The sequence below is a fragment of the Serinus canaria genome, chromosome 4 (genome assembly GCF_022539315.1).
Source record: "Serinus canaria isolate serCan28SL12 chromosome 4, serCan2020, whole genome shotgun sequence".
Taxonomy (NCBI): domain Eukaryota; kingdom Metazoa; phylum Chordata; class Aves; order Passeriformes; family Fringillidae; genus Serinus; species Serinus canaria.
Window position 1 is genome coordinate 45,580,455 of NC_066317.1, and position 26,726 is coordinate 45,607,180.

Below are 26,726 nucleotides of genomic sequence, written 5' to 3' on the forward strand. Positions count from 1 at the left end.
AAAAGGAAAGGATCTCTGTTGCCTAAAAAAAGGGGTTTTTCTCAATCAGGACTAAGCAAGGGTCTGCTGGGCAGCTCTTGAGCTTGAAAGTGGTATAAATTTGGTGGTTAGGATTGTCTTGGAGTGGAAGACTAGGAAGTTGTGTGCTTGATTCTAGCTAATGCCGTGGAAATGGCATCTTTAGCGAGTGCTTGCAGTTTTTGAGAAATAAGAAGAAGTTGAGGGGAAAAAAGGTATGGTGTTGGTAGTGCAAGGTATGCCTTGGCATTTTCTTGTAAACACGCAGTACTATGGCTTGAGCTCACTATGTGTGATGTGCCCGTACTTGCGTGTGGAATGTACACTCCCTTTAAGCCCTTCGTAGAGCAAGCCATTGTCTCCTTACCGCGGAGTTAGGCTTAAATTGCTGCTTTCTGATGGCTGTAGAAAAAGGGGTCCATGCCTGAAGACAGAAGGGAGATCTTTGAGATTGAAGGTCTGAAATTGGTAAAGAACTATAAAAGGAGCAGTGTGAACATGCGAAGGGCCTAGGGCAAATGGACCAATGAAAGCTATAGAGGAGATTGGATTCTTGAAATAAAATAGGTGGATAGAACCAGAAACTATGTATAGTGGGGTTCTTTTATTCATACCTCTCATCATACAATAAATACATTTATAATTTACATGAAATTGGAAGTAATTGTTGTTATCAGGCAATCTTTTTTTCTGCTTGTCACCTGGACCCGTGCTGATGAAACATTCTCCAATACATGACCATCCATGTTGCACATTATTAGTTGGAAGGCAAAAGATTTTTGCCTCATCAGCTCAAGACAGTTTTGTTCATGGGACTATAGCTCATTTATTAAGACAACTTATTTCATGCTGTTTTCCACTTATCTATGCAAAGAATACAGTGGGTTTTTAAATCTTTAACTTTTGTGGGGTAGGATGTGCTTATGAATTGCACTTCCTCTAAACAAGGAGCTTCAGTGGGGAGGAAATGGCAGTCTCCTGCATTGTAGAAAATAATGACTCTGAGCTGCTGTTTTGCTTCTCTATTGTAAAATTAATAGTTATCCATTCAGTTTTCTCACTTCACTGTCTTCAAATTTCTTGGACTTCTAATGGGGAAAAATTAAAATAATGCAGCAAACTGATGAGTTTACCATCCATTCAAAAATCTTTCTTAGTACACCCTGCTTGTGAGAGACTTAAAGGTTTCACCTGGCTACATACATCCATTTGTTAGAGTTTCAGTTGTAGGGCCATATACAGCATCGATGGTAGAGCATATCCTTGGCACTTAATTCTCTGTACTCAGAACCGGTTGTTGGAGTTCATTCATTGAAAGAAATGTTATCAAGGACACCCTTTCTGACCCTCTGGTCTTTTTTTTACAACTTCCTTTATAATCATGCTGTCTTTCATGCAACTATGAGAACTTCAGTTTCCAATTGATGATTGCATCACCAAGTCCTTCTGATAAACATTAAATGTTGTTCTCTTGCAAGGCTTAAGGCTAGATATTTAACCCCTTTCTTGAATACTGTTTTCTCTACTTTCTGCTTTAACAGGTGCCATTATGCAATATGCCAATTTTTTATAAATGTATGCACTAGGGTAGTTCTTAAGAGAAAAAAGGTCAGGGATCTTGAACTGTCTGTTTTAACAACAGGCACAATGGTGGTTTGACACTTCAGCAGCTGTTTTATAATTGCTGTTCTAGTGTTGTTTTAAACACAAAAATAGTAGATTATTCATATAAAGTTATATATTTTGGGCCACTTTAGGAGTCAAAATTATTTTTACAAGTATTACAACTCACATATCTATGTCTCTAAACTTTTTACCTTTTATGATTTATTATCATGTAAGAATGAAGAATATATTTGAGATTCAAAATACTGTAACAAAAAAACTTGATAGTTAACCTTTAGAAATCGGAACTTATTTCTTTGTGAAGGAGATGCCTTGAAAGAAAAATGAAAACTTTCAAATGATGAGATTCTTAAAACGAACTGATTACTTAGGTTAACAAGTTGGAAGGTGTGAAAGTCACATGGTTTCTAATTGCAGTACTTTGCAAAGCAAAGTGGTGAATATTCAGCACTCTTGAAGGTGTAGCTCAAAGAATTATTGGGGTGAGCTCTGTGCAGTCTGTCAAGTGGTTTAAAAGTTTATGATGAATTTTTTTTCATCCCTTTGTTAACAGCCAGTGACAGGTTTTATACAACTCCACTGCAAAACACAGGTGGCCTAACAAATAAGTTTTACAGTACTGTATAAGAAATAACTAAAACTATTAGATATATGAAAGCGTAGGTGTAAACACTGATCTGGTAAGGAAAGTCTCCAAAGCAAGTACTGGAAGTATATGTGCTCAAGTACAAAAAAAAAAAAATGTGAATAGTGATTTTTTTTCTGTTGTTTTTTACTTGGTGCTCTGGACAATACAATAAAATATAACAGCTGAGAGGTTCTGGTGACTGCCAAGATTTAACAGGACTGTATTTGGAAAAATGTTTCCCTAATGAGGAAAAAACAGTGCCTCATACCAAAAAAAATAGCATTGTTGTAACTACTACAACTGGTGACAAACAAAGAATCAGTTATTTGCCTGAAGCATTATGGCACATCAGCAAGAATCAAGAGTGGGTGTCTTTGAGGAGCTGATAGTCAAAGCCTCAATTAGTAAGGACTTTACCCACATAGATAATGATTGCCTTTAATATTAACTGGTACTGTAATGTACTTTGAAAATTACTTTACATGTTAACTAATCCTTAGAGCTAAAGCTGGCAGGTAAAGGAGCATTTGGGTCTGAAAATGATTGTACATCCTGTAAAGTTCAGGTGCTCAAGGTTAAATACCAGTGATCTGATTTTCATTGGTGGTGAGGTTCTGCAGCTCTTATATCAGTTACCTGCATTTATTGGGAAGATCACTGAGCCCCTAACTCAGAATAACTTCAAAATCAGAAGCAACCTGTGACATACTTTGCTTCAATCAATTGTCTGAAATGATGCACAACACCAGGAGCAATGAATCCTGTTTGTCATGCTAGGTGCTCTATCACCCACGTTTGGACTGTGGCACAATTGTTAAAATACAGTAAAAAGTACTCCACAAAATTCTCAAAGCCACAGGGAAGAATTAACCTCAGCTACCAGGATACCTTTATTTTTTTTCCTCTCCTGCTTTCTTTTCCTACTGGTTTCTGCAAGTTGATGTACATAGTCTGTCTTAAGGGTATGCAGCACATGGACATAAATAGTTGAACACGGAGGGGCTTTTACTGCAAATAAACTATAATTGTAAAAGTGTGGTACAGAACTCTGAACTTCTAATATAATTTTTTACAACTGTTGTGCTGGTGCATTTGTTCTTTGTACTTTTCACGCATTTCCAGTTTTCTTGAAAATGCTTTTTATAAACAGTACTTGGATGACAGGCTTATGTTTAACAGTGGGAAAATGTTAACTGCAGTTTTTTTTCTAATACTGTTTTGCAAATCTTGTGTTATTTTATCACACTTTACATGTATTTCTTTTTCTTTCTTTCCCCCACTCCGTTTTTCTTAAAGGCTGGAGGCTTTGAGGCACTTTAACAGAAAATATAGTTACTTTTTAACCAGTAAAAATGTTAATGCTGGTACTGTTTCTGTAAACGTTGGCTCCCAGATCTGTGCATTGTTTAGAAATACATTGTTACTTCCAACCACCAGGCCTGTTGTATTAGTGAAATCCTGGCTAGACCCTGTAGCGGCTCGGTTTTCTGAGGATGATGTTGTGAATTATCTTATTCACTCCCCCTCGCTGCCAGTGCATATCGATAAACCTAGCAGCTTGGCGCTAGCGGGAACTACATGAAATCAAAGCGAATAACCAATGGCCAGAGCAGTCTAAGTGCTCTATATGCCATGCAGGGGTGGCGGCAGCTTGCCCTGCCCTGCCCCGCAGGCTGCCCGGGAGCCAGGCTGCTTCTGCGGGGGGAGCCCGGCGGTTCGCGTTGGTAGAACAACGCGAGTAATTCCTGGCAAAAAATAAAAAAAGCGGTATCTCAGCATTTGTGCAGCTGGCCGAGACACAAATATTTGCCCTTATTCGCTGGGGGGAAGGGCGGGTTTTCCGACCGCTTCCTACGGGAGAAAGGAGCGTCCTGACGGCACGGGCACGGCGCGGCGGGACGTCTGCGCGGCTTCATCGCCTCACTGGCCAGAACACTTCCTTGATGTTTCCCAGCGACGCTGCTGCGTGCCCAGACAGCCGTTTGATTCCCGACTACCTCGATGATACCGGCCTTGTTAATGGTAGCGATCGGTCCTGCTCTCTCCGGGGGGCGCGGAGGCATCCTGGGGCCGCCCTCCCCGCCGGCCTGGACCGCTACAGGGCTGCGCGGAGCCGCCGGGGACCGACGCACGGCCCGGGCGGCCCGAGGGGAGCGGCGCCCGGAGCGCTCCGGGGGCGGGGCCGGCCGCGGCCCCGGCCTATCACAGCGACGGGAAGTGGGGGAGGGGGGGCACCGCCAATCGGGGTCCGGCTCGCCCCTCGCCGCCTCGCGATTGGCCGATGTGTGGAGGGTGGTGCCTCGTGGGCAGGCCGGACGCTCGAGAGCCAACGAGGAGGGAGCGCGGGGGTGGGGCCTTGTGAGTGCTGCGCGCCTGCCCCAGTGAGCGCCGGGGCCGGGCGGGGCCGCTCGTGCCAATGGGGCGGCGGGGGGGGCGGGAGCGCCGCGCCGGGACGTCGAGGTGCCGGAGGGGAGAGGCGGTGTCGGGATAAAGCCGGCGGGGGATGCTGGTGGCGCGCGTCGCTCACTGGGTCCCACCAGGGTCGCTCTGAAGTGTGGGGGAGACCGCAGCCGCCCTGAGGTAGGCGGCGGCGCCCGGGGCTGCGGTAGCTTTCACCGGCGGGAGAGGTGAGGCGGCGGCGCAGCCGGGATCCGGTCGTGGCTGATCGGAGGGAGGAGGGGGCGCTTTGCCCCGACGGGAACGGAGCCCGCTGGTTGTGCTGTGCGGCCCCTGGCGCTGGCCCGGCCCCGGTCCTCGCCGCTTTGTTTACGGTGGGGCGGAGAGGGGAGGGACGGGAGGGAGGGCAGCGTGTGGCCGGGCGGCCCTGCCCGCCGTCGGCGCGGGGGCATGAGTAGGGCGGAGGCGGAGCGGTGGTCGGCGGCGCTGCCTGCGCCCCGCCGCCCCCTACCTGAGCTCCGGACCTCCTGCCCCGGGGAGACGGAGCCTCCCCGATCCCCTCCGCGGCCCGCGCTCTGTCTCCTTCCTCCCCGGCCGCTGCCCCACCCGTGCGTGCCCAGCCTTTTCAGCCAGCGGCCCCCGGAGCCTCCGGCGTAGGAGCGGCTCTCGCACAGCCCCGCGGGCGAGCGTAAAGCTGCGGTCGTCGCTGGGCTGCTCCCGCCCCACGCCCGTACCCGTCCGGCCGGCTCCGGCCGCCCCCCGGGACAGCGGGGCTGCGCAGCCGCCGGGCAGCCACCGCCGCAGGGGATGGCGGGGCTGGGAGCGGGCCAGGCCGGCCGGGAATGGCGGGACGGAACGGGGAGGGTGGCACGGAGCCGGGCTTTGTTCCCGGCCCCGCCCCGCCTGGGGGTGCCCGGGGGCTCCGGCGGAGAAATGCGCGTCCCGGCTCCTGGTGCGGGAGGGCGGTGCGGGCCAGCAGCGACGCCCCCGGCCGCCCGTGCCGCCCTCCGCGCAGCTGGCCCGCTCCCCCGCCTTCGGGTGAAACTTGGGAGACTTGAGCGGCTAACTAGGGGACGTGTGTGCGCTCAGTGTGCAGCGCCTCGCTGATGGAGTCGCTCTGAGGTGCTTTTAGGACCAAGTTTCGCTTCCACAGTTTTTACCGCCTCAGATGGGCGTGCTTGTATAGCTGTAAGTATTGTAGGGGCTTCATTAGCTTTTCCCCCTTCACTTTCATGCATGTGTTTCTAGTATTTTGGTAATGTGATAATTTTTGTTACTCTGTGGGCAGTTCAGTTTGTGTCTTGACCAGAAATCACTGCCTGACGATCAGGGTAGCTCTAGCTAAAACATCCTAAGGATCAGAAAGAAAACATTGAAAAAAATCCCTGAAAACCCAAAAAACCTCAAATATTTTGGTGGTCACTCATACTGAGGGAATTGCAAAAGCAATTTGCTAATAAGATCTTGAAGAATAGTGAGGCAGTCTGGAAATGAGGCAGCAAGAGTGTAACCTGGACTTCCTTCAGAATTACAAATCTCAAATGGACATTAGGAAAGAAATATACTAAACCAGAAAATGAATTCTTTATTCCTTTGTGCACTGTGTATCTCTGTGCTGCAGACTTCATGGAGTATATGGAGTACTATGAGAAAGGTGATTTGCTGATTGAGGATTGAGCAAAGAGTGAAATTTACTAATTTACTGTAGTTTCTTCAGAAGTATTTCCTCATTTCCTCAGTAGGCTGTTTCAGCCGCTTTGCTTCTGTGTTGTTACTGTTGTGCTGAGGATATGTGCTAAATACTTCAGAATCTTTGTGGAAGATCGCACCCCAAATGCTGTAAAACCACGCTGATTCTTATCTTTTGACACTGTCTCAGGAAGGAAGCAAACCACTCCGTAAAAATTCTGTTGCAGTTTTAGTAAGTCACGTATTTAAAGATGAGAACAACATTTTCAGTGTCAAAAGCTTCCTTTATCTGTGGTTTGTAGAGGTCCTTAGTGGTACTTGATGGTGGTTGTTTCCCATAGATAACCAACTTCCCTGGGCAAATTGCTGCTGTGAATGACTCCTTATTTATATTCCAAAATTGATTTGGGTAAAGTCTGTGCTGACTTCTCTGGAAGTGGTTTCCTTGGAGCAGAGTGGTGGTATGTTGCTTTGGGATATTGTAGAGCAGTGTTGCTGAGCTTCATTTCAAAAGAAAAGTTGTTTAATTCTTCCATGAGGTTAGTTAAGGTAAAGTTGGAAAATTCAACTAATTCTATTTCTGTTTGACTGGCCTAAGTAAACCAAAGCATGGTGATAGCTGGTTTTCATGTGATAGCATAGTACTTCTAAGAAGGGAGGTTTTAGGTTGTAGAGGCGAAGGCAAAAAGTAGAACTGTTCATTCAACTGTTCATGTTACTGTATTAACGCTTTGCAGAGTCATCCAGCTCGGCATCAACAGCTCAAGAGTGGTCCTCATATGTTTATTTACTGTGTATGCTTGTCTTTCTAATTTGGGGTGATAAAATTAATTGGTATGCTGAAAGTTTTTGCTAATACAGTTGAGATCATACTGTCTGTATTTGCTTTTTCTAAGAACTTAAGAAGATTATAATTCCCTTCAGTGGCTATGCATCAAGGAAAACAACTTGGAAAACAGTGTGTTCTGCATCAGGCAGGAGTTGCCTATTTTATATCTAGCTTTGTATTTAAGGGGGTTTTGTCTTCATCATCTTGCCAGGTGATGACTACTTCATAATTGCATAAAGGACCAAAGGACAAGTTTAGATTTTTTTTGTATGTGCTCCTTAAGACGTGTGCAGGCAAACTTTTCACTTCAGTGGACTTGCATAATACAGAATATGGGTTCATAATGTGCTCCTAGCTTAGAGTGGCGTGAGTTTTTAGCAATTTTTGCCTACATTTAAGCCTTAGTTTGAAAGAAGCTATAGGTATCGTGCACATAATGTCAGAGGAAGGAGCTGTATGCACATATGGGTTATGTGAGTGACTGTGAGAAAAATGAGGATGATATTTCAGGGTTTGTGACCCTGTACCTGTGGTTACTGGCCTGCCTTACTAGTAGAAAATCTGATGTAGCTTATCCTTGAGGCGGGGGAGCAGCTGGCCTAGCACACAGCCTGGCTGTGGTTTGCTGCTTTGTGCAGCTTCTGCGTGCTTGCACCCAAACAACTTTCAGCCTTTACAACTCTTGTATCTGTAGTAATCCTCCCAGGAATCACAGTGGGCTGGAGAAGTGTTGCAATGTTAGAAGGTTTCAGAATTCAGCATTATTCTTGTCTGGTCTTGCTCTAAATCCTGATGAACTCCAGTAATAGGTGCTAGCCAGACTGACTCAGCTAGGGTTGCTTCTGCCTTTCTATATTCAACTAAAAGAGCAGTTCTTTCTGCTATTTAGCTTGCTTAGCCTCAGTGCTCAACAGTTAATTGTCTGAGTATCTGTGTACTGCCATATAGCTCTGTCCTCTGACTCTTCTAAGATTTCTGTTGTCCTCCCTTTCCTTCCTTCCCCTCCCCCAAATCTATTATAATCCTAATTCCCTCTGACATGAACACCTCCCAGGAAGAATGACTGAATACAGTCTCAAACAGAGTGTCCAATACCATCACTGGAAGATATCAAAAAGGAAAAAAATTCCCCTTGAGCTAGTTGAACAACAGTGTTTGCTCTGGACATGGCTTCAGTTTTGAGGGATTTTTGTATTTATCCCTAGTTTTTCCTAATGATTTATGTTTGCATGCAAGAATAGAAGAGGAACGAATATTAAAAACAAAGCCAAACCAAACTTCTAAAGTTGAGTTTGAGGTTCTCTGAAATGTCTATATATTTGATATGGTGCAAGGACCTGGTGTCTTGACACCATTGCTGTAAGCTTTGGGGTTTTATTGGTTTGTTCTTTACGTGAGTATTCTTGCCCCTGTCACCAGAAGCAGTGTGAATTGGTTTTTGTGGTTAGTGACTATAGTCAAAGCTGAGCTGCATGGAATTTGCACAGACCTCATTACAGAAGGACCTTTCTTCCATCATTCCAGCTGCTGCTTTGGCAGCTGGTCCATACAGGTGTAAGAGAATTTACTTTTCAAGAGCTGGGGCTGGCCTAGCCTGAAATAGCTACAGACTAGAGTGTCTAGCAGTAGGCTTGGGACTATTGACATGCCACTTGAGTAGTGTAGGTGGTCCCTTTGGAATTAGTGTGGTGACCTATTTTCTTCTTATTCTCTGTATTCCAGAAAATGGAAGAAGACTCCTGGCTTAGACCTTTTTCTCCCCTCTCAGATTTTTTATAAGTGAAGTTACATGAGATGGTCATGATAATAAAACAAGCTTTCTGTGTTTTGTCAGCTAACTATTGGAAGTCTGCTTCAAAACTAAAAAACTGATACTTGGGGAATATTTGCAATTGTATTTTAAAGCAGTTTGTCAGTGGCAGTTGCCAACGTTATTTTTCATCTTGGGTAGCAATATTTTTCTTTTTAATGTTTGTTTCCCCTTATCTTGCGTGTTTCTAGAGAGCAATAGCATAATTTTGCTAAACCAGATAAACCAGACTCTCTCTTGTACAAGTGAGATTTCTCATTCACCTTATCATACTAAAATGCTGTAATTGCCTTCTTCATATATTAATTAGTCTTTTTAACATGCATTGGCCAGGCTTCTGTAAAGTGTTCCAGGGAAAGTTCCAGGGAGACTTTTTAAAGGTTTTTTAATACTCTGGTGAATGTATCTTGCTGGTAAACCTTTGGGATCCTGTTTTCTTTCCATAGTCCTCTCAAGGTTTCTCTCTGTCTTCATAAACTGCAGCTTATAACAAAAAAATGTTACTGCTCAAATAGGTTACATTAAGGGGGGAAGAGAATCTGTAGGTTAAATCCAGCTTTAGTGAGTATCACTTTTGCAAACAGTCCTTTGGCCTACTATAGTTTGGGCCCCAGTGGGCATGGTGTTAGTTATACTTGTGCAGAGAGTATTCAAGGAGCTCAAAAATACCAGCAGTGTGCCAGTAAGCAAGGGAGAGGAGCACAAAATAAAACAATGTGTGCTAAAATGATCCTTGTGGCGTTATGGCAGGACCTGCCTTGCCATATGCAATCCCATTTGCTTAGCCTTTCACAGACTTCCTGCTGTTGAACTTTCACTGCTGGCTTTTTGTAGTAGTCTCAAGGACAATAATTGTGTAGGTTTTACTAGCCCTATGCAGTTAAGTTTGTTTGTTTAGAGTAACTGAATATAATGTTGGATATGTTTATAAAATAAGAGCTGGAGAGAGCATAAAAACTACAAATGGAGATAGTTTTCTTGTACTTGATCCTGAAGATAAGGCTCTAGTAATTCAATGTGGGAGAGTGTTAAAAGAGATGAAATTTTTTTTAAAGTGTAGTAATATCTATAACACAAGGCTTGGGAATAAGCTGATCAAATGAGACCTCAGGAATTTGCATTTGAAGTTGATATTGCATACAGTGACTTTCTTTCTCTGTTGGTGTTGTCCAGTTTTGCAAAATAAAGAAGCATCTTCTTTTGTAAAAGCCATGTCCTAAAGAGGACTTGGAACTAAGAGTAGACATGGACAAAGGCTGATTCTCTTTAAAGGCATTGGCATGAGAGATAGCTGAAGTGTTCCTAGTAATTTTTATCTGTCTTTCATGAGAATAATCCTTATCAACACCACTTCTGCTCTTGTGCTAAATCAGAAAGAACTGCTGGGGTTGTGATTGTGGTGGCTGGACATACTGACATTGACAGAATTTTCATGATTTTTAGTTGAACCAATCTAATCTGTCAGCAATGCTGATTATGTTAAAAAAATTGCTGTAAGCAAAAATACTAAGATTTCTACCTCTGTAGACATCATCCAAAACCAATGTCATCCAAAAAGCTGAAGAATTACTGCCCTGTGCACTGTGACTGCTGACTGGCCTGTTTATTCTCTGGATAAACAGGCCAGTAGCTCTGGGATAGGGTGATGAGTGGTCACTGGTCCCGTGATGGCTGTTGGTGTGACTCAGGGGGCTCCTGGATACCCCACATGAGCCCATAGAGAGAAAGGAGTTGCAAATGAGTGCTCTTATTCTTTGCAGGAGTAGCAGTATGTATAGATCTCCCTGACATCTTCACTTGGATATGGCACACCTGGTACTCTGTTTCTTGACACAGAAATCATGGAGATCATGCCCCATTCCCTCTGTTTCTTCAACTGTGAGCCTACCACTGCCACCCTATTTGAAATTACTTTGGTGGTAGATGTTGCATATAAAATTGGGGATCAGAGCTATCTTTTCAGATGGAGTTGATACAGGTGTTTGTGTGTATATTTATATGTATTTACAGACACCTACCTGCAGAATTGATAGGTGGATAGCTGGGGAGGGTGAGAGTGGTGGATAGCAAGTGTGGGAACAGCAAGCTGGGTAAACAGAAGTACAAAAGAAGCAGAACAAGCTTTTGGTGCAGGAAACAGAGTTTTTACCTACACATTTCTTTAACACTTTTTATATAGTTCTGGGCCTTTGCTGTATTAGGGGAAGAATGAACCTTATTTCAAAGCATTTATGAACACTTCTTTTCCTGTAAATCATGATCAGGCTAAGATATTATAGTCTGTAATTCACAATCCGTAAACAAACTATCAGGCACAGACTGTACTTGTATTTTTGTGGTGCTGAGATAAATTACTTGCAATTGATTTGATCCAGTTGGAAACCCAACCTTGTATCTCCTGGGAGAGGATCTAAAGAAGGTATTGCACAGTGTATTCCATGTTATGCCATAGTGTGAGTTGTTGTTCTCTTGTCTTGCCTTTTAAAATCAAGATTCAATAGTTCTATTTTCAAGTATCTCCATAATTTGAAAGTAGCTTTTATTGCATGTTCCCGTCAAACCATATCTAGTATATAAAACTCTTGCATATAACTTAGGTAATTTAAGGGCTTTAAATGTTTGTGACTGTAGCTCAGTATTACCAGTGTTCCGAGTTGAAGAACTGACACGTGTTAGGGACACAAGACATTCTGAATTGCGCAGGTGGCTATTTGCAGGTGGCTACTGCGTGATTATTAAGGGAAGACTAGAATGAGTAGAGAGAGAGAGAGAGAGAGAAATCACTAGGGCTTTCATAATGTTTTGTGCCTAGAAACAAGAAGAATAATTCAACTACTTTAATATTTGTTATTGTTACGCTGGAGAATGCAGACTTTCACTTTAAAAAAAAGCCTCATTTGAGCTTTTTTTTAAAGTGAAAAAGAAAGTTCATATCTCACCCTGTGTCAATATAGACTCTATGAACTCTACAGTTAAAGAAAAAAGAATAGGTTGAGATGGACTGCAGGTACAACAAAGTCCCCATTCTGACCATTGCAGTTCAAAAGCAGTTAGCACTACTACTTTTTATGCAGTATTGGTATTCTATTTCCAGAGGCCAGAGATAATTGCACTAGGTTGGGATATATAAATTAAAATGTTTTTCTGCAACTTGAGTAGCTAAGAAATCCACTAGCTGATGTTATGCTTGCTATATTAAACATTATAGATGTTGTACTTCATTGTTGTCTGGTCAGCATATTGGAAGAACTACTGGTGTTTTATATATAGGACCTTAATTTAACCTCTATTGAAGATGCTTTGAGGGGAGGAAGTGGGGAAAGCAGCTTCCTGCTTTGTTCGAGGGAGTAAAGTGGTGAGGTGTTTTTTGGTGTGGGTGGAGCAGTGGGGAGGTGTTATTTTTTTATTTAATTCATAGAGACCTTGGTACTGAATGTGCATAAAGTTCATGTTGGTTCCTCCTAATGGTATATAGTAACTAAAAAAATTGCCACATTTTTCTTTGTATAGATACAGTAACAGAACTGGTCAGTGTTTTATAGTTTTTGGCACTTTTTCAAAAAGAGAATGTATTTTGAGCCTTAACAGTCTGTTAAGGGAAGAAATGTTCTACATCAGATGTTGATTTTTTCATTATTCCTTAATTTCAAGTGCTTGAACCCTACTAGATGCTGATCTCCAAAAACTGATTGAATAAAAAGGGATAGTTGACTTAGGTTTGAGGTACTTTCAAAACTAGGAAATTGCCAAAAGCAACTTGAAGGTGTGATGTAAGGTCCTGTTCTTTGGATCTATTTTATTTAGTTTCAGGCTTATTTTTAGTTTACCTGTGCTTGCAATTTATTTTGTAAAATGGGACAAAAGGAGTTTAGTTTCTAAAGACATTTACCATTTTTTTGCATTTCTCAGTTGTTGCTTTAGTGGTGGTGCAGAGGTCAGAGTTTAAAGCTTCTTGTCTACACTGCACACTCATGGAAGTTCTCACTTTTCCTGTGGCTGAAACTTTATTAATATAGATGATGGTGAGCAGTGGTGTTCAGATGAATGAGCAAAAACTCCAGGCACACTGTTGTGCTTTACTGTTGAAGGCAGCAGTGCATCTGAGGAGAAGATGATGGTTTTTGCTCTTTGTAAGGGTCTGCTGTTTTCCCTTCCAAGCACATATGAAATAAGAAGGCAAAGGTGATGATAAATTCTAGGGGACATAAGATTAGGCAAGCTGCGGTCTTACTCATTTCTTCTCTAGGAAATACTATACAGACTTAGTTTTAGCTGTTCTCCTGGTGGAAGCAACATTTCTTCAAGTCAGTCTGAACATCTAGATTGGTTACAACCTCTCACGCTAAGAGGAAAGAACTGTAATTTCTTGGTCCTCTGCAGATCACTTGCAGAGAAAGTATTTCTCTGTTGCAGTTTCTTGAAAAACAGCAGAGAAATACTTTCTCTTAGATTGCTAGTCCAAATTAATGGTGTAGTAGAAGGTAGTAAAGGTCCCTTTTTTGGGGGGCCCAAAATATTTGGTTGTGTACTACAGCTGAGGAACACTCCTCTAAATCAACAATCAGAAAATAGCGGGGTGAAGGAGCAATCAGTGGGCATTAGCACCTTGGAAAGGTTTAACTGCATCACTGGTTTCTATAGGCAGTGGGTTCCTTGTCTTGTGGCACTAGTAAAGGCAATTTTTCTGAAGAGAATAATCTGAGAAACTGAAAAGATCTTAGGCCTAGATGGAAATACCATTCTGCTGTGGTAAAAAACCAATCTGAGTTTTGGCATACTCCTAATACTTTGAAATGAAACTCCAAAAGAGAAAAAGGTATGATAAAGAGTCAAAGAACAGGCAGAGTTTGTGGCCCTGGCCCAGTGGATGAGATTTGGGAATCATTTACTTAGTCCCTTTTCATTCTAACTAAAGAAAAGAGAATTCAAATAACCCATTTTAAGTTTGAGTTATCATGGTCAAATTATTACACATTTAGTACCGAGTCCTCAAATTTATCTTGCAAATCCTTCTTCACTACAAATGGGAGCATTTTCAATTGAACTTTATCAGTAAATAGAGAGCTATTGGTAATTCTTGGAAGAAGAAAGTGTTGAACTAGTAAAACACATGTAGTTCTCAGGTGCAGGTGGTTGGCTATATTCCAAAGATATGTTATGACCGAGGCAGTTTTTTCTTCCTGTCCCATGAATCCTTCTAGGTGATCTTGATATGCCTTATGAGTGTTATCTCATTTCCATATCAGTTATGTAAAAGTTGAACCTACATTAATTTGGTACCAATGATCTATGCATCTTCCAGTTGCAATATTTGTATTTAATGAAGTTCTCCCTGCCCAAGCCCCCAAAGGCTTGGTTTTTGCATTAGTGACTCTGTCTGTCTCCTCTTTATGACTTTTGTGGTTCCTCAATCAACTGATTAATTGATCCTCAGTTAATTAATTAGCAGCCACCCGGCCTTGCTGGTTGTGTGGATTGTGGAGTAGAAAAAAGCTGTTTTTCAGTAAGGAGATAGCTGATGAAATTGGGAGAGTATTGCATGACTATTGTGTTCTTGACAGCATTTAATAACACTCAGTTCATCATGTACCATTTTTAGTTTGTGATGTTGATTATTGTTATACACTATTAATGTACTTTAAACTTTTACAGGAAACAGAAGAACAAAGTTGTTACTAAAAATCTTCTGTTGATTCACAGTGTGCTGAGCATCAGTAAGGAAATGGAGTAGATTTGAATATAAGGAGCCTGGGAAACTTCATTCCCCCTTTTTATTCCTACGACATCCAGTTTTATGGAGGAATTAGCTTAAAAGTGGCTTCTGTAATACTTAGGTGCTCTCAAGCTCTTCTTTTTGCTACTTCTGGTGTCAGTCACCAGTATCACTTACTTAGGAGGACAGCAAGCCATAAGCTCAATATAGTTTAGTAGTGCATGCTGTTGCTGAGGAAAAGGTTGGGAGAACAAGGGCACTGGTTGGCCACTGGAAGTCTTTCAGCCTTCTGGTGTCATTTTCCCATGCTCTAGTGGAAAAAATGCATAGTGGTCTGTAACAGGGAAGTCTTGTATAAAGTCAATATGTTGTATAATAAATCTAGTTTATAGTTGACAATGCTAACTACAGTTAACATTTATAGTTGACAATGTTGTTTTTTTGTTTTCATACTTTCTGTTTGAGGGGTGGTGTAAGTTGACAAGAGGACCAGAGCTCACCAGGGATGGTGTGTTATCTCAGGAGTCCTTGTGACAGTAGGTTACTTAGCTTGAGAAAATGCTGAATTCATGGGGCAGCCACAGGTTTGGGTGACTGTAGTGCCATTGTGTAAATGTTTGCCCCTAAACTTCAAGCTTCTTGTTGTAATTTTTCAAATGATGTCATAAAAACTGATGTTGTTCCTTTCTGCCTTTATTCTACATGTGTAAAAGCAAACTGTATTGAAGCCTGGTTGGGGTTTGTAGTGTGGATCACCACTTCTAGCAGATGATTAAAACTATTAATATTTCTTTCTTTCTTTTGAAGTATCGTCTTATTAAATCTTTTGGGCTACTAATTGTGAAAAAGGCTTTAATTTAGTGTGCTGTGTATATCTTCTTAAATGAGGCTGCTGATACTTGGATTTCCAGCAACATTAGTATTAATCCCCATCCCTGAGGTTTTTGGAAGTGATCTGCTGTACCCCCTCTCCTATGCTTAGCAACGTGTGCTGAATTGGAGCATGTTAATTGCTGCTCAAAAGTTAAAGTTGAGTTCCATCTTGCATAGTAGCCAACATTATAGCAGCTGCTCTGTGAGTATAATACAACAGCTTGAAAATAATGCTCTGTGAACACCTCTCCTTCCAAAAAAAAGTGTATGTAATTAGAAGTTACATGTGCTGTTACTTGATCAGATTTGAAGTTGGCAAAATTTTGTGTTTTCCAATTCTGGTTGTTAGGAGTTCTGAATTCTTTTAGACATGAAAACTTAGAGGTAGCATCAGTTTTCTTTGTACTATTTTTTGAACCTTATAATAGCAAACCTCTTGTATTTTCAACTTTGTTATGTTTCTCTTTTTCATGTTCTGCTTCTTAACTTTTCATAAATCTTCCATAGGGGTGAACCCCAAACACTGAAACTACACCTGTGTGATACCTTTCACTTCAAATCTGATAAAGTATAGTGTATTTTAATTGTCAACTGCCATTAGGAAATGAAGCCAAATGAACCAGCAATATGCTGTAGCTACTATAAGCTTCACTGGCATCTGATGAAGAGTATTGACCTTTTTGCTACCTTTACTGATACTTTATTTTTCTTGTAGTCTGAGTTAATCTGATCAGATTGATTCCGTAGAATACCTCAGGTTGTATTCAAATCCAGCTGTAGTTATTCTTGAAGTTCTGGGCAGCAGCTACAATGTAAAATTCATTACTGCTCAGTGTGCACAAAAAAACTTGAGTACATTGCATGGGTTTTTGTGGGCTTCCCAGAGGCCTCTTTCCGTACAGTCTGCTAGCTGAACTGACAGTGCCTTCTAAAGCTTGGACAGTCGAATCAGTTTTCAGTTTACCTTTATTTCCTTCCTTAAGCAGCTGGGCTGTTGGGTGGTGTTGTGGTGGAAGGGGGAGATTCCATGTGGTGTGGTAAAGAAGGAAGATGTTTGCTCTGAAGGCAGCAAGCAGGGAAGCCTCTAATCAGAATGGATTATGTACTTGTGAACGTATGTTTTGCTTGTGGTGGTGAGCTAAAATGTCAGCATATGCCAAGGTGGTTTCTGTCTGGGTATTTATTAATTTTGGGGAGGGTAATAATGCATGGGTTTGATTGTGTTAAAGTGCTGTTCCCGGAGATTGTATTAGGGGAGGAGTTAAAGGACAGCTGATCCACTCTCTTTTAAGCTGGGTAACTGAATGTAAGGTTTGGCATGAAATGAAAGAAACTATTGCTTACCTTTAACTTAAAAAAGGAGCAAAATAAAAAGGGGAAAAAAAGGAAATGGTACAGTTTATTGATGTAGGTAGGATGAAAGGTGATGCATTTCTGCTATGCAGAAAACAATGTTAACTTATCCTAATTGTCTGAAAAGGTAAAAGTGATGTGTATTTGATGCACTGCACTGTCAAATGCACAGACTATGGAAAACAGTTGAGGTTTTTATTAAAATGTTGCAAAATTTAACAGGTAAAATTCACAGTCAGAATTTTTTCTGTCTTTAAATGCTTTCCTTTGTAACTGGTCAAGTCTTTGAAACACTTGACTTCCTTGTCCAATGAATTATGTAATGCATTCCCAATTTATGTATAAACATCAGGTTGCCTCCTATTTGCAAGTTTATCTAATTTTCTTGCTTGTCTGAGTCCCACTTTTAAGCTCTCTTTTACATCTTAAATCTTCAGGATGTGGCATTTTACTTTTAGATTGCACTTATATATGGGTCTCCCTTCTGTATTTTTGGAAACACTAATTAAGAAGTGGAACAAATTGTACATAAAAGAATTGATGATGACTGAATAGTTCACACATACTTAAAGGAAACTACTACATTTGTGCCGCATCAGAGCACTGAAAATCATGTCGGATGTACAGGGTTTTTTACAAATTTTTCCTGGAAAATTTGCGAGCTATGGAATTTTAAAATTCCTGGATTTTTCCAAGCTATGAATTTTAAAAAGAAGAAAAAAACTTCCCCATATAAACTAGATGTTCCAGAGTGGTGGACTGCTGCTGCATGATGAGACTTGAGTTAAAAGCAGTTGAAAGTGCTTGATCTGCCTTCAGGGTAAATTTAAAAATACTAAAGTGCTTTCTTTTACTGCAGTTTGGCACTATAGAAGAACAAAAAGAAACTGCTGCCTAGGCAAGTTGTGGCAAGTATGTCAGCTGCATACAGACTTCTATTGTGAAGGAATCTGCAGAAGTTCTCAAAGCTTTGTTAGGAAGACCCAGCTCTGAAGTATTGTTTTGTTTCTTTTTCTGACCACATCCTCCTGCGAACTGAGCAGATAAAAAAAAAAATAAACCCACCAAAAATCAGAAAATAAATTAATAAAAGGACTAATGTGAAAAAATTGATTCAGAATTACTTGCATTTTAGAGCGGTTAGATATAATTAATAAAAATATGATTGTAACTAAAGTGCAATTAAAACCTTTTATAAGGAATGGATACATGCAGAATATGCTGAGCGTGGGAAACCAGATGTTATTTTGGTGTCAGTTTTAACTTTTCTCTTTCATAGGGAAAAAATCATTAAGAATAATTAGCTTCTGAGCAGAACAGCAATTTTGAAGACAAATGTAACAAATAGATTTTTATAGTTTTTAACATTTCAATGATAAATTTAGAATTCTAAAGCATTGGGAAATTGTTGACATCTCTGTTAAATGTCTAAGGTTTGATTTTTTTTTTTTCTCGTTTCTTTTTCAGAGTTCTGTATTTCTTTTGTCTGTACTGTGTTTGGAGATCTCTCTCCAATTTTTGGCTACATACCAGCCGACTCAAAGCTGTTTACATCTTTGTCTACTCTTACATCTCGAAGCACAACGTTGGACTTGTGGGGAAAACGTCTTGATGGATCCAACCTAAGCGTGATAGCTCTCGTCAGTGGTTAACAATGGCTTCTAAGTGGTAAGGTCTTTTTCACAGTAGAGTCATAAATAGATTTTCTCTCTTTCTGTTTTCATTGTCTGTGTTGTACTGTTAACCCACCTTGCGCTGCTACTTCAGATATCAGCTGTCCGACACAAGTCTGTCTGTACTGTATTAAGTCCAACAAGAACATTTGTTTTAATGCAGTGTAGTAACTGATCATGGCCAAAAGTGAATGTCTAAGGAAGAGGTCAGGAACAGGGCAAACAGCCTCCCTGTCATCTGCGTCTTGGGGACTTCTGAAGCCAGATGTGGTTTCTGTGCATTCAGTAATTCTCGAATTGTCTTGAATTAGTATTTCTTTTGTGTAATTTCTGTATGTTCAACAGTTCTCTCCAGTTTCCTTTCGCGAGCGTCAGTGCTCCGTGCAACTGGGAGTTGGTGGGAACAGAGCCCTCCCGCCTTTGGGATGTGCGGGCGGGCGCCTCGCGCTGCCCCCTTGTGGGTGCAGCAGGGTACTGCAGTTCATTGGCAAGGGCAGTCACGGAGTCGTGGAATGCTTTGGGTGGGAAAGGACCTCTGGTTCCTTAGTTCTCATTCCTAAGTCAGTGCCATACACAGATGCTCTTTTCTTTGCTGCTTTGCATGTAAGGATTCTACTAGTAGGGAATAGATAGGCATTGATGCCAAGTACAGGGCAGCTATTGTCACTAAAGCGCTTCTGAACTGAAATGAGATGGACATCTAAACTGTCCTTCAAAAATAATATAACACACTGCTTTTCTGTAGTCAAGTGGTAAAACTGATAGACCATGCTTTCTTTTGGCATTTGAGAGCAGAGGCTACATTGGTGTGCCAGGACGAAAATATTGAAGTGCTGTTGTTGATATGCTGTTTACTATGTAGACTTTTGTATTCAAGAAAATTTTAAAATTTATATATTCTATAGTATTTTTTAGAATGTAATAGAGTATTTTATGGTTTATTACTTACAGTCATTAATAATTAGATTATTATATGTTATATAATATTTACTCATAGCTCTCACTTTATTTTTTATTGTTCTGTATATTCTATGCATGAGAAGTATGCAAAAAAATAGAATTTGGATGCATGGTAAGATCTGCCTTTGGAACATCTCCAGTATATCATGTACTCATGTTTGCTTTTGTTACTGTTTTTCATTTCCAGTGATGTAACGTGCTGACCTGTTTAACTGTTCTTTGTTAGAATTTTATACCATAATTATTTTTTGTGCTGATGCATTCTTTCTCTAAAAGTATAGTAAATTTGTTGCAGCAGAAGTTTACTTTAAACACTGTATCTTGCTATTGCTCAAGGAAGGCGAGCACATCTTTGAACATTAGAGTAGGAACACAAATCGATCTTTTAAATGAAGAAGAACAATGGAGGCAGAGGGTTTGAGAACATTAGTATAATTTTTTACTGTAAGTTTTTCTTCTGTCCACACTTATTCCTATAAACAGGAAATTTAAGTTCTTTTTTCATTACAAAGTTTCTGTTAAGATATAGCTCAGTGGGCCTCACTGACTTTTAATAAGGCTTTTTGTGGGCTTTACCCCTTGCCTCCTGCTTCATTTGGACATTTGTTCTCACTCTGATGCCTGACTAGAAAGGTATGTTTCTGCTGAAGAGCTTTGCAGACCATACCGAATTGTAGTGACAAATGGCTTGCAGAATGCCTCACACTCGATGCCTCGTGTTGTTCAAATAATGTGGAACATCTGAGGCACATCTACCAAACAAACCCCAGAAGATGGAAATCTAATAGGGACACAGAGGAGCTGCTTAATTTGTGAAATGGGAAAGTGTCTGTCAGACTAGAGAGGAAAAAAACTGTTCAACCTTACTTAGGACTTACTTTCCCTAGGATTCTGTGGACTTCGTGCTTTGTTTTCATTTGTTTGGGTTTCCTTTATAGGCAGCATTCAATATTCATAATTTTTTGTTTTCAATGTTTTGTTAAGCTGTTTATTGATTTTATTTTTTGCCATAAAGAACAGCTATGTATCTTGATAATGAAAAATAAATTTTAGTGTGATTGATTTTTTTTTTTTTTGACTGCATTTTTTAAAATGTAATCTCCTTATGTATTGAGCATAATATACAAGGCACTACCTTTAGGTGTTTTTTTAGCACCTAAAACAAAATACATTTGGCCTTAAAAGGGGCTAGACCTGTGGTGAATTTCTTTTAGCAGTCTCTTTATGCATCAGCAGAAATATTGTGGAGAAGAACTCTGTATGCTAAGTAATTTTGCTCTTGCTTAAAATTGCACTATTACAGCCCTTTTTAAGTATGCATATATACACACATATATACTGCTATTTCTATCCATATATATCTTCAACCCTCATTTTTAATGCTCTTTTTGGTTGGGCAGCTGTTATATATTGGTTGTGGGGATGCTGCTGTTCTCCATTTGCAGCCAGCAATTATTTGCTTGAAAGCAATTCACTTGGAGAGGTGCTTAATTTAAAAGTAACAGTAACTTCTACCTTAAGGTGTAGGGTAACTGTACAAGTTACTGTAAAGACTCCATATTACAGTTTGAGTCTATGATATATAATGCAATGGAAACCAGAAATCTTTAAGGAACTGGAAAATGTTTATTCCTTGGTTAGCAGCTAATGAAAACACTCTGTCTTTAAACAAAACAAGTATGTCAAATATAAGAAAAATGATGATAAATTTTTTTCAGAGGTTTGGGTAAAGCACAAGTGATGTAGTTACTTCTGATACCTCCTAGGTAGCTGCAGAGCTTTCCTGTGAAACTGAGTTGCCTTCCCTTGGGCCCTTGCTCATCAGGGCTTTATACATCTTGCCTCACTTGGCCCAGGGTAATTTCCATGTACAGTGCACCACTGGCCATTAAGTTCTTGTTTCTAGTATGGTTAGTTCCTCCTCAGTAATGCTGTGGCTCAGAATGAAGTGCAGCAAGCCTCACTTCTGATGTAGAACTGTTCTTCGGTTTGAGCCACTCCGTAAAGAATATAAGGATTCAGTCTAAAACATACAGCAGAGTTAAAGAAGGAATTGCAGGCTTGTGTAAGGAAAGGAGCCTTCTCCCTTTCAGGTGTACTTAGCTCCTATTCTTAATGTTAACCATGTATCATTGGCTCTTCTGTGTGAGAGATGGAAGGTAATCCTAGCATGGACAAAATGACAGTCACACCTCTTTAGTATTTCCTTTAAGAGGAATTAATTCCAGTTTGTGAAAATTTTTGGAGAAGAATCCTCCTGTATTTCACTATTACTAGTCTTTTATTATTAAAAGTCACAAGTGAAGAAAGCACTCCAGGTGTTCTTTAGTCTTTCTGTTCTCATCAGATAACTAGAATGTCACTTCTTTAAATGTAGGAATTCTTCCCTTCCTTGGTGATAATTTTCAACCAGGTCTTTAATTTTCAGTTTCCTCTCTTTCCTCTTCAAAGGCAGGTGATTTTTTTTTCTTCCTGATTCTAACAGGAATAGGCTTAACCTCTCCTTCAGATAGGTAATACAGGAATTCTCTTCCATAATAAGGATACTTCCATAAATCTTTTACAATACATACTAATCTTGTATATGTTTCTTCTGGCATTAGAAATTAGAATAATCTTTTAATCTGATGATACGTGTAAGTAAAAAGTATGCCACCACTCTTTAGTCTTAGACTGTACTATACAATTTACCACTCATAATATATTTGTTCCATAGATCCACCTTAAGGTGTGGTACTTGGGTAGAACTACTGAAACATGGAAGTGCCTTTTGAGCTTTGCTGTTGCCCCCAGGTGACTGTCAGAATGCCTGAGCAGGAGAGCTGGTGTGTAGGATCAGTAATTTTGCCTTGATTGCTGTCTTTTAAGCAAAGTCTGTTCACTGCCCTTCTGAAGTTGCAAAGTCAGTGTGCTGTGTACTGCTTCTGAGTTTTTAATTTTATTTTTTATGGTGATCTTGTTTACCACTCTTCAATTTTATAAGCTTTACTGTGATAATATGACTGTATTTAGCAAACAAACCTGCATGGTTGTGCATAAATACATAAATGTTCCATATAGGGTAGAAATTGATGTTTTCTCTTGGGCAGTTCAACAATTTTTTATTTCGTTCCTTCATCTTTGTGTGTTTGTTTACTTAGCAACGTTGATAACTGAGAATTAGTTATTCTAGCAGTGCATTTAGCAACTGTGTTTAGCTATTTGCTAATAAACAAAAATTGTTTGGTTTCAGACTTAGGGTTTTTTCCTCCCCTTCTTCCTAGAAACATTTTTGAACTCTAATTTAGTACCTTAGCTGGACCCCTGTTTCATCCAAGCATGTTGTATCTTTCCAAACAGGAAATTAGATTTCATCTAACATTGAAAGTTAGAATTTCCTCTCCTGTGCTCAAAGCCCTGAAACCAAAACCTCACCAAACCTAAACTATATCTGTTCTCTTTCCTTTATAGAAATTGTAAAACTGCAAATTCTTTGCCTCTCTTCTTGTTTTATGATAAACATGAATAATATTTTGTAAGTGTTTATGTATTTAAAGCTACAATACTGTGGTGCCCATAGGCCCGTGTGGAATTATACTGGGAGCGTTGTCTGCTGTGTCAGGTGTTTTGGTTGTTGCTACTGATTTTTTTTTCTCCTCCTTAAGACAGGAACCCAGATGTTTCCATTCACAGTCCAGCCCATTTGCTGAGACAACAGGAAACCTGTTAAATACTTGTACTGATACATATGTTATATTCTTACAATGTATATAGAGTTTCAGAATTTTAGTATTATGGTCTGTATAACAGAGCCAAAGTCGGTAGAGACTTGAGCCTGTCAAGCCACATGAATGGACTGGTGAATGCAGCCACCCAAGTAGGTTGGGTTTTCTTTCAAGTAGGTTGAATATGAGTTTCTACTTTTTATTTTGCCATGTAGATTAAATTTTCTGTGGCCATGTTTCAAGAACCCAGTTAATTTTGGAATAGAAGAACTGAAATAGGTGGGATGAGTGTAAACCAAGACAGAACCTGTATTTAATGCAGGCATTGAAAGCTTTTTCATTGCTATTGCAAATGGAGCTTATCCTATGAGCTCACTAAGCATGTTTGGGTTTTTTTTAAGTAATAGAAGCTATGGAGAAAAGTCACAGTGAAAAAAAGGATAATGATAATTCTCTCAGGTCAGTAGCATTTTAAACATGTGTGCCTTGTATGAAATTTTAAGCAATGAACTACACTTAGGTTAGGCTTGGTAAGGGAAGCAAGATAAATGTGCTGTATGCAGTTTTGGGATTGGAATAATGGTTATTTTGAACAGTGGAATATAGAGTCCCATACTGTTTGACCTTTATGCTTTTGACGTGATTTTAAAAGTTGGCCATTCAAACATGAGGAAGTTCTTCTACAGATGTGTACTTCTATGTAGTGCTGGAGAAACTCTTTAAAAGAGACTGTGACAATGGCTGTAAAAATCATCAACTAAATACCCCCAATATTTGTTTAAGAAATACATGTTGACTCACTGTTCTTGAGTATTCTGGAAATACATGTGTGCTTGGTCTCTGGTTATCACTTACTGTCTCTTCTGGCTGTTCTGTGCATTAACAATTGGCAACTCTTGTTTTTCTGTAAAGCACGTAAAAAGCTTTTGGTAAAAGTTTTCAGGTCTCAGTTCCTTAGAGATCCAATTTCACTGCAATATTACCATTGCTGTTCTGGCAACGAACCTTTGATTTTAAAAAGTTGCTTATTTTATGGTCCTTTATATAAACATATCAACATCAAGATTGTCATCATTCACTTCGATTATTTCATAAGAAAAAAAGATCTGGTGACTTCTGTTGTTATGGGATTGTGTAACGATGTCTTCTCTTGCTGTTTCTACTTGTGTGGAAATGGGTATGATTCAGGTTATGCTGCATAGTTTGGAAGATCTTGTGCAATATATCAGTACTTGGAACAAGCAAGAGGTTAGCAACAGGAAGCCTGACTGGATTGTAGAAGCTGTGGGGTAGACAATACCTCGATCTTCTCAGGAACTCCTAATGAGTTCAGGAAAGCATTGTATTCTTGCATGTGACCTCAAGATAAGAACAGTTAAAACTTTATATATAACGGTAAAAATTTGGGGGCTTTTCCGTTAAACAAAATAATACAATAGTCAGTCAGTGAACATAACAGTTTTATGTTCAACTGCTGATGGATATATTTTGACAGATATTTGTATTTTTACTTTCATTCTAATGCTAGATAATCAAGGCTAAACTCTGAAACCTCGCCCTCAAATCATTCCCGGAATTTTGCAACCTTCCAAAGAAAAAGACCAACAACTTTCTCCGAAAAGATCTCCAGCCCCATTTATAGCAAATAAATACAGCCTAAGTGATTGAAAGAAAAGTGAAACTTTACCAGAAACTGACTGTTGTTTGTTTCTTTCATTTCTCAGGAAAGACCTAGGTGTGTCTAAGAAAAGTGTGGAGATAACTGAAACTGTTTACATTTTTACATTTAAAAAAGCAGTAAAGCAAAACTGTAGAAAGGTTAAATGGCCTAAAGTATTTTGTATGCAAAATAATAGCTACAATAAATTTGCACTGATATAGAGAGAGTGTATTGCAAAATTGTACATTGATTTGTCCCTGGTTGAGTTTTTTCTGTGAAATTACATTAGTTGAATGGAACCAAGGAAACCATTAGTGCTAAGTTGCTTAGGAATTAACTGTAAAGTTAAGTGTAAGTTATATGAAGGATGGCCTCTTAAATAAATTTTTAAAGTTGGAAAGTTTGGCAAGTTGCTTCCTTTAAATATGGAACAACTCCTTACAAGTGATTAGTGCAAACTGCCAAAAGATGAGACGACTCCACAATATAACAGGTACACTGTTTTCTCCCTGTGTGTGTGTTTTCTAGGCTATGTTCTTTGTTCAAAGCTATGTGACAGTTGTAGTTTTAAAGAAAAAAGATTGCTATTTTAAAAAATGCAGCATATACAGAGGAAGAAACAGGATTTGTCTTCCCTACCCATGCAGGCTTTTGTGTGAAATTATGAGTGTCCTACTATTTGCCTAGCAGGTATAACATGGATGTCCAGTGCCCACTACATCTTGTGAGTTTAATGCAGGTGTGTTAATTTATACCTGTAGGCTGGATTTATACCTGTACTGTTTTATTCTGCTTTCAGTTGCCTGTCTTGTATCGTATCTTTTTTTAAGAGCAGTTTTTTTCCATTGGGATATGACAAGCTATTACAAATAGTCTTACAAATTTGTCTTCTCTCCTAAGCATCAAGAAGAAACTTCTTGTACTTGGATTTTTGTGCTAAATATTTGGGTGTTCTTGTTCTTAGTCCGTTTTTTTAGCAGATTTGCATCCAGATGAAACAGTGATGTCAGGCTGAGGAAGTTGGTGAAAACAGTCATGTTTATTTGGTGCACCCTAATGCTGTGTTTAATATGTTTTTTATGCTATGTTCAGTATGGGATGCGTAGTTAACACCCTGAATCTCAAGGAATATTAATGTTCCTTGAAGAGCTGCAAACAGATAGAGACCACTTTGCATCACTTGGCCTGCTTACTCTTTCAAAAGGCAAAACTTGCACCCTTTCTTAGGCTGCTACATCTCTCCTGTTGAAACTCCTTAGGTGATGCCTCCAGTAGCAGTGTCCCAGCAGGAAGGATAGTTTTGCCTTGTAGGTTCTGGTTTTGATGGGGTGTTGTTTTTTTCTTTTTTTTTTTTTTTTGCAGGGGAATGTTGGTGGGTTTGGATTTTTTGGGGTTTTTTTTGGTGTTTCATTGTGGGAAATACAGGCACAGAGAGCTCCCAAGGCCTCAAGCATACAAGCTCAGAGATAGAGATGGATACAATGTTTGACCTAAGACCTTGGAGGAGGCTTGAAGGTTTAGAGCAGAAAAGTGAAACAGACACAAAGTAAGAATAAAGATTTGTAGTTTAAGCAGAAATATGTTTTAAGCAAGAAGAAATATGCCTCATGTAAGCAAATAAATATGCTAAGCAAGAAAGTAGAAAATTTTAGAGTTTAGTAATGGAACTTGTTACAGAGTTGGTAAAGAGTAGAAGATACAGCAATAAGTTTCTGTAGAGTTATATGATTGGATAAAAAGAGATGCATTGGGGCAGAATCACATAAAACAATGATTGGTTTATGAAGATGCTA

General features: G+C 39.9%; 1 protein-coding gene across 3 annotated transcripts in view; it reads left to right on the top strand.

Moving 5' to 3' along the window:
• The first annotated feature begins 4,705 nt into the window (after positions 1–4,705).
• Positions 4,706–26,726, top strand: part of FRYL (FRY like transcription coactivator) — a 160,041-nt gene continuing 138,020 nt past the window's right edge. The window contains exons 1-2 of one of the 3 annotated variants that reach the window (XM_030238846.2): positions 4,706–4,852; positions 18,404–18,604. Coding sequence is in view for 1 of the 3 variants with exons in the window: in XM_050973275.1 (XP_050829232.1) it covers positions 25,402–25,426 (25 nt within the window). In the remaining 2 variants the exon portion in view is untranslated. Of the gene's footprint in view, positions 4,900–18,403; positions 18,605–25,098; positions 25,245–25,385; positions 25,427–26,726 lie in introns of those variants that run through there. The other 2 variants (XM_030238845.2, XM_050973275.1) reach the window with 2 other exon arrangements.